Source organism: Myotis davidii, unplaced genomic scaffold, assembly GCF_000327345.1.
Source record: "Myotis davidii unplaced genomic scaffold, ASM32734v1 scaffold1525, whole genome shotgun sequence".
In the NCBI taxonomy this organism is placed as follows: domain Eukaryota; kingdom Metazoa; phylum Chordata; class Mammalia; order Chiroptera; family Vespertilionidae; genus Myotis; species Myotis davidii.
The window spans coordinates 736,688-745,152 of NW_006296279.1; the positions used below are offsets into that span (position 1 = coordinate 736,688).

General features: G+C 44.9%; 1 protein-coding gene across 1 annotated transcript in view; it reads left to right on the top strand.

The window, feature by feature from the left end:
- Positions 1-8,465, top strand: part of TRAF5 (TNF receptor associated factor 5) — a 47,651-nt gene that overhangs the window by 1,721 nt on the left and 37,465 nt on the right. Inside the window, exons 3-6 of the mRNA XM_006771265.2 lie at positions 1,992-2,093; positions 4,341-4,505; positions 5,421-5,498; positions 6,007-6,081. Coding sequence (XP_006771328.1) covers positions 1,992-2,093; positions 4,341-4,505; positions 5,421-5,498; positions 6,007-6,081 — 420 coding nt within the window. The remainder of the gene's footprint in view (positions 1-1,991; positions 2,094-4,340; positions 4,506-5,420; positions 5,499-6,006; positions 6,082-8,465) is intronic.

An 8,465-nucleotide genomic window follows, 5' to 3' on the forward strand; every position in this document is an offset into this window, starting at 1 on the left:
CTGAGAGCTCTGATTTCTCCTGGTCCTTGCCAGGATTTGTTATTGTCCGACTTCTTTATTATGGCCTTCCTTGTGGGTGTGAAGATATATCTTGTGGTTTTGATTTGCATTTCTCTAATGGTTAATGATGTTGAACCATGTGTTTTCCTATGGTTGGCCATCTGTATATGTCTTTTGTAAAAATGCCCATTCAATTCCCTTGCTCATTTTCTCAGTGGGTTATTTGCCTTTTATTGTTGAGTTCTGAGAGTTCTTCATATATTCTGGATACAAGTCTCTGATCAGATATATCATTTGCAAACATTTTTCTCCCATTTTGTGGGTCATCTTTTCACTTTCTTGATGGCTTCCTTTGAAGCACAAGTTTTTCATTTGGACGAAGCCTTCTTTATATTTTGTTTGTTTCGTTGTGTGTTCTCTTAGTTGTATCTAAGCCATGGCCATGCTCAGTTTTCTGCCTTTATTTTTTTAAAATTTGTTTTTATTGATTTTAGAGAGAGGGGAAGTGAGAGAGATAGAAACATCAATGAGAGAGAAACACACTTCCTACTGGGGATCAAGCCCACAACCTGAGCATGTGCCCTGACTGGAATTGAACTGGTGACCTCTTTGTTCATGGGTTAACGCTCAATCATTGAACCACACCATCTGGGCAGTTTTCTCCCCGACCTGAACACCTGTCTGAAACACGCTCCTTCTCTATGCTCTTATGATGCCTTCTGAAAGGCCGAGCATAGGGCAGTGCTATACTTGTGCCTGCCTCAACACTGGGCCAGGGGGTGGCATATGGCAGCTTGGGGTTTGTTGGGACAAATCCAGCCACCTGTTTTTGTATGGCCTGTGAGCTAGTAACAGTTTTTATATTTTTAAATCATTGGAAAAAATCAGAAGAGCACTAGGAACTCTGTACTTTTTAAAATATATATATATTTTATTGATTTTTTACAGAGAGGAAGGGAGAGGGATAGAGAGTTAGAAACATCGATGGGAGAGAAACATCAATCAGCTGCCTCCTGCACACCTCCTACTGGGGATGTGCCCGCAACCAAGGTACATGCCCTTGACCGGAATTGAACCTGGGACCCTTCAGACTGCAGACCAACGCTCTATCCACTGAGCCAAACTGATTAGGGCAGGAACTCTGTACTATTTTCGCAACTTCTTGTGAGTTAAACTATTTCAAAATAAAAATTTTTAATAAAGGTAAGAATAATGTTACGGTCCTAGCTGGTTTTGCTAAGCGGATAGAGCATTGGCCTGTGGACTGAATGGCCCCAGGTTCGATTCCAGTCAAGGGTACATGCCTAAGTTGCGGGCTGTATCCCCAGTGATTCTCTCTCATCATTGATGTTTCTACCTCTCTCTCCCTCTCTGAAATCAATAAAAATATGTTTTTAAAAGAATAATGTTATGCATCATGTGAAAATTATATTTCAATGTTCATAAATCATGTTTTATTAGAATACAGCTATGCCCCTTTATTTAAGTATTGTATATGGTGAAGTTGAATAGTTGCAACAGAGACCATTGCAGCGTGGCCCGCCGAGCTGAAAATATTTACTCTCACCCTTTATGGAGAAAGTTTGCCAACCCCTGGTTTGTGCTGAAATAGCAAGGCAGCACCGCTTCAGTGACGCTACTTGATGACTAATACAAACCCATCCGCTGGGCAGGAAGCTGAAAGCATCACCCTTAGCCACAGCCCCACCTCCTGACCTCCGAGCATACGGGGTCAAATGCACCCTGAGCTTCTCCCATCTGCAGCCTACTGCGCTGGACATTGATTACCTACCTGCCTTGCATGTTTGCGGCCTGTCAGACGTATGTATCTGAGACGGCTTTTCCTTTTATGATGCTGAATCTGCTATTTCCATTCCAACCACTGTCTGGAAGTTTCCACCCGCCTTCTGAGATGAGCCTGAAGACCAGGTTAATAATAATTCTTGCTGCTCTAAAGCTTTGGTGTGAGACCTATCATGTTTATCTTTTAGGTGTTTAAAGACAATTGCTGCAAAAGGGAAGTCCTCAATTTATATGTATATTGCAAAAATGCACCTGGGTGTAATGCCAAGATTATTCTGGGACGATACCAGGTTGGTATTACGAACAACATTTGCCTTCGCCAATTTCCAGTGACGTGCATTGAACACCTTTTTTTGTGTGGTAGTTACTGGGCTAAGCATGGGGTGGGGATGGTCATTGGGCTGCCCTCAGAGAATTCCTACCTAGAAATTCTGCCCCATAGTATGCAAAGGGCTAAGGTGTGAGTGAAGAGGTTTGTTCTACCTGGAAGGCATGGAGGACTTGCTACCTGAACTAGGCCTTCCATTGTGGGTTAAGGGCATTGATCCAAAAGTGAAGATGTGAGATATGCTGGGCAAAAGGAACGCTTAAGCAAGGACATGTCCTTTGGGGGGAACTGTGAAGGATTTGGGGTCCCCAGGGTAGGATCCAGGGTATGAGTGCTCGGAGGCATTTGCAGATGCCAGAGTGATTGCTTCCCAGCAGCTGTGGGCCCTGGCCTCTTAGAATTTATGATCTAAGGCAGAAAACAGATCAGAACAGGGATAGGATGGAGTTTAAAGGTGAAGCATTGTTATGAGATGCAAACAAACGGTCTAGGGGAGGCGAAGGGGCGTGAGCTTCCTATGGAATGAAATTGCTACCTGGCTCTTCCATCCAGCGGGAAGCTTATGAAATGCAGGCTGGGAATGTGGCTCCGCCATGGCAGGCCCCTATCAGGTTTGATCACACGACGAATGAATAAGGCTCAGGCATCCCAAGCTTCCAGGGAATGCTCGGAGGCTGCTGAGAGTTTCCACTCCCGCCCACACATTCTGGAATATGTCTCAGGTGATTTTTTTCTCCGTCAGTCCTCCAGACCCTGCAGGCACTGAGCTTATAAATGTGCAAATGATTTCCTTGTTAGCCCAGGGAGTTCTTTGGAGGCTCACGGAACTTGGTTGTGTTTTCCCCATGACAGCCCCTGGCCACTGGTTCCGATAGTCAGATAGTCAGGTCCCCAAGCGGGGCCTCTTTCCAATTTTGGGTTGTCGCTAAGCCTGAAAGGGAAACAGGGCTCAAATGGACCAGGGATCAGCTTTCGTGACCAGATCATCAGCTTCTAGAGAACAGTGGCTGGTTTCTTTCCACCTCTTTCTTTCGTATTTCCCCTCATTCACTGTTCTCCCCACTTTGTGTGACAGGGTGGGGGAGCTCACAGAGAGCGGAGTCTTGATGAATGCTGACTGTTTTGATGCGTTGAGGGTAACATCCGTGAATTTTGGACAAGATGTGGATTTCAGTTGTCATCACCATTTGTTTCTTACCAGCAGAGGCAGAGGAAAACAGGAGTATTGATTGATCTCCCATGGATAAACTCTTTGCTCTTTTTTCCTTCAGAGAAGGAGTCAGCACACTGTGTTTGCCGAGAGCCAGACAGTAAATATTTCAGGCTTTGCAGGCTCTGTCGCAACTGCTTAACTTGCCCATTTTAGAGGATAGATCATCTGAGAACAAATAGATAGGCATGTGGCTATTCTCCAATAAAACTTTATTTACAAACACAAGTAGCAGGCCAGGTTGGCCCCAGGCCCATAGCTTTCCGACCCTGTTTTAAAGGATTTTCCAGGCAGACAACCTTATTAGGATTTTGATAACTTGTCAGAGTCACAGTAACTTACAGTCATTCAAAGGTCCTATTGAAATATGCCTGTTTTCATAAATCTCTAATGTGAAGACAACTGGAATGAACACTGTTAATGTCATTAGTCTCCTATATTCCAGTTGAAAACATCTCCCGACCTTGTAAGACTGGCCATCCCCAGCTCCTTCTTGGTCTGTGGGTCCTATATGTCCTCTACCTCCTTTTCTTGACCACTCCTGGACCAGCTTCCTCGCCCTCCCTTTTCTTCCTTTAATCCCTTCTTTTCTACCACTGCCCCCCCCCACCCCCATCTTTCCTGGCTTTTACCATCTGCAAATTAGTGCCTGGTGCTAGGGGTGAGGTTAAAGAGTGCACAAAAGAAATAAAAACTATTCTTGAGGTCTGGTCAATTCATTGGCAAGCCTTAAGGAAATATTCAAGAACTAACCTGAGAACATGAGCACGTTCCTAGGTAATCTAAACTAAAACTCGTTATTCCTCCTTCTTCCCCCACCTTCGCCCCCCTCCTAATTCCCACCTTGCAAGGCTGGCTTTCAGAGCCTGGGCCCAAGCAGCCCTCTGTTCGGCACTCAGAGCCCACAGGCACGGCTGTCCTTCCCCCCACCGCCCCCTAGCGCTCCCTCTAGCCTTTCAGCGCCTCCCTTCCCACCGCCCTGTTATGTGTTTGTCGCAGGACCACCTCCAGCAGTGCTTATTTCAAGCTGTGCAGTGTTCCAATGAGAGCTGTCGGCAGCCAGTCCTTCGGAAAGATCTGAAAGAGCACTTGAGCGCAGACTGCCAATTTCGAGAGGAAAAATGCCTCTATTGCAAAAAGGAGGTGGTAGTTATCAACCTACAGGTAAAAAAATAAAAAAATAAAAATTTCCTCACCTTTAGGGGGCTAAATTCTCCTGGAGTGATCACAGGGAATCAGATGGGCTACCAGAAGCCCACCTTTCTAGATTTATTTTTGTACAGAAATACTAGGTCTAAAGAATAACTTTATGTGAGAGAAGTTGTGTAAGAAACAAAAGCCCTCTTGGTGGTAGGACTGTACTCGTTTATCAGGGGCAAAAATATTGTTGGAACACCTGCTGAGGATGAGTGTGCAAGGAGGGACGCTAGAGATGGGTCACAAGGAGGTGGCGGTACTGTCTGTCCTCAGGATGCTGTGGTCTGACCGGGGAGGTAGGCTGTGGGCATGAAACAAGAGCACGGGTACCTTTCACCTGTGCCAGAGGAGCCGCACTGATGAGTCCCACAGCCTGCCCTCTCGGAGTCCTGTGCCCCCCGACTTTCTTTCGGAATAACTGGGAAATTTAATGGAACTGAATTCCTTTATACCAGTGGTTCTCAACTTTCTGACCCTTTAAATACAGTTCCTTATGTTGTGACCCAATCATAAAATTACTTTCGTTGCTACTTCATTACTATAATGTTGCTACTGTTATGAATCGTCAATATCTGATAAGCAGGATGGTCTTAGGCAGCCGTGGGCAAACTACGGCCCGCAGGCCAGATCTGGCCCGTTTGAAATGAATAAAACTAAAAAAAAAAAAAAAAACCGGGGTCGCAACCCACAAGTTGAGAACCGCTGCTTTATAACAAGATAGCGGCCGTCTATATGCAATCCTTTCTGGAAGTGGGCCATACCTTCCTGACGGTGAGCCACATGCATAGATTCCCAAAGAGACATGTGTATAAACACTCCGAGGGCATAAAGGGGACCCTGGAAAGCGAAGGTGGCTTTGTCTCATCACACTTTCTGTTTCAGAATCATGAAGAAAACGTGTGTCCCGAGTACCCAGTACCTTGTCCCAACAAGTGTGTGCAGGTTATTCCCAGAAATGAGGTAACTGTAAATAATTCTCTCAGTAGATTTCATGTAAGATAAAGTTTTAGCAGTCGTGATGGGGTGTGTCTGACAAAATCGCCTACGCGAAGGCCCCAGGCTTAAACGACACCCATGATAGCCATGTCTCTGTCTTCCCCTCCCATTTCCAGAGAATTCTCCTCCGTTTTCACCATAGCACTCCCTCCACCAAGCCTTAGCACCGCCTTTACCTGCTCCTGTTCCCGCCCTTCTTCCCATGCCTCCCTTGGCTCCCTGCTCGCTGCAGTTACACCAGACCAGAGGTCTTCAAACTTTTTAAACAGGGGGCAAGTTCACTGTCCCTCAGACATTCCACACATGTGCACTGCGGACCCGGGACGAGTCGGCTGCTAAGCAGGACAGGCAGCCGAATAAATGTTTTCAGCGGGTCGCATGTAGCCCACGGGCCGTAGTTTGAGGACCCCTGCACCAGACAGTTGGAGAATGGCCAGTGAATTTCTGTAGCATAAGGCTGTCCCTTTCATAGATGGATAAACACCTGGCTGTGTGTCCTGAAGCGGAACAAGACTGTCCTTTCAAGCACTATGGCTGTCCTGTAAAGGTATGGATCGCCTTTCTGTTTCTGCCTCTACATTCTGCTGTGTAATTCATTGGGTGAGTTCCTTGTACTCTTCGGTTCCGTCCGGGATGCAAAAGGACATTCACTTATGAGAACTTTAAGACTGGGAATTGTACTTGTCAGGGTTCTCCAGAGAAAAAGAACAAATAGGAGATATGTAATATATACTTAAATATATATAACATATACTTAAATATATACTATATATGTAAAAATATTTATATTTGTATATATATTTATATTTGAGTATATATATATACATATGTGTGTGTGTGTGTGTGTGTGTGTGTATTTGTCTTTGCTATAAGGGGTAGGGTTTACCTTTACCTTTCCAGTGCATGAAATACAGAATTGCTTTCCAGCTCTGAAAGAAATCATCTTTATAGTTAGGCCCAAACTTCCAATTGGCTTGTATTCTAGAATTTACATCAGTACCAAAGCTGGGGAAGGGATTTATTCTCCGGCCAAGGGGTCAACCTAAACAGAAGGGAAATCGATAACAAATGTTTGCTTCGAATTCATGGATCACCCAGAATCCCTAAGATGTGCTTTTATTGGTAATATAGGCACTTTGCAATGATTGTGAGGGCAATAAATTTGCTTGGGCTGGAATTAGAATTAGGTTGCACACCTTCAGCCTGTGATAGATAGCAGGATGGTGATAGAAGAATGGAAATGTGCTTAGCAGGAGGGAGAACTAACCTAGCTTAGAACTGGTCTGGAGCTAGTTCACCTAGAAGATAGGTTTTCTATAGAAAGAGTTGAAAGATGATAATAATTACACTTAGCCCACCGTCGTATGGAGGGTGGGGCAAAAGTAGGTTTACGGTTGTTCGTATGGCAAAGAATACAATAATTAATAAATAGGAATATAAGAATAGCAGCTCTCTCTGTGGAGCACACTTACGCCTTCCCCACCTCCTTTCCCCCAAGTACATTTTCCTGAACTCTCTCTTTCTCCTAAACTCAAAGGGCCCTTCTTTTGTCTCTGTCTCTTGTTTCCTGAGCCCATTTCTTCTACCTCCGTGACTTTCTAAATAAACTCTTCCTTATAGTTTGAGTCTTGGCTCTGAATTCTTCCTTGGCCAGAATTCAAGGACTGATGTTGCTGAACCAAGGTCCCGTCATTGGTAACATTCTGGTGCCATTTTCACCACCAACATGATGGTGCCGTAACTCGGATACCCTTACCAATACGCGGATTGTCTTATTATGGTGTAGTGCAGTGGGATTCCAGAGGATCCCATCCAGGGCCACCTTGCAGACCTGGACTGTACTAGGTACAAACAGGGGCCCGCTGTGCCCCACTGGCTCCTCGCTTTGCAATGGTGGACTTGAGTTTTCTTTGGAAATCCCCACCTCCCTGTTTTAAGGTTAGAGGCTGACTTTCTTTGAGCTGTTTTGTGAAATCCTCAAGGTAGAGCTAAAGGTTAAGGGTTGAGAGAACCTAGGCTAAAGATTAGAGTCAAGATAACTAAGCACAGGATTAAAAATTTTCAATTGGAATTGCTTTCTGAAGGTCTGAACAAGACCTTTGCTGGGTAAATGAGAACCTGAACTTATTTGGCTCTAAAGATAAGGGACACATCCTCCTCCAGCTCTAATCTTGGGTATTCTTAGGCAACTAAGAATCTCTGTAGAGGTATCAGAGGTATCCCTCACAATGTACAGGAGCCCCATAGGGAAGTCCAATTCAACTGTAATTAAATAGCTCACTCCTGCCTTAGCCAGTTTGACTCAGTGGATAAAGCGTCAGCCTGGGGACTGAAGGGTCCCCAAGCTCGATTCCAGTCAAGGGCACATACTTCAGTTGCAGGCTTGATCCCGGCCCTAATCAGGGGCGTGTAGGAGGCAACCAATCGATGTCTCTCACATTGATGTTTCTCTCTGTGTATCTCTCCCTCTCCCTTCCAGCTCCCTCTCTTCCATTCTCTCTAAAAATCAATGAAAGAATATCCCTGGGTGAGGATTAAGAACAAAAGTTAATAATTGACTCATGTGGGGATGTGCACGTAAAGGTTGGTTGCCTAGCACTCTCAGTCCTCGTGGCTGTGTAAGGCAGCTGGGGAGAGAAATGAAACAGATTAGAGAGTTTGAGATGACTCGGAAAGTGACATCCCCTTGGAGCTCACCCACAAGCAGCACATAAACTTCAACCCCCTACACAATGTCCCTAGAAATTTTGTTCAGACTCTACAAATCTCAAAATAAAATTAACACGAGAAATTATGCCGCTAAGGCTGGAAACTCCCAGCTTCAGCTCCCATAAATACTCGTGCAAATAGACAATAAATAGGAAGCCTTTAGCAATCGTGATCGCTAAAACTATCTTACATAATACAAGCATAAACTCTGTGTTTCACGTC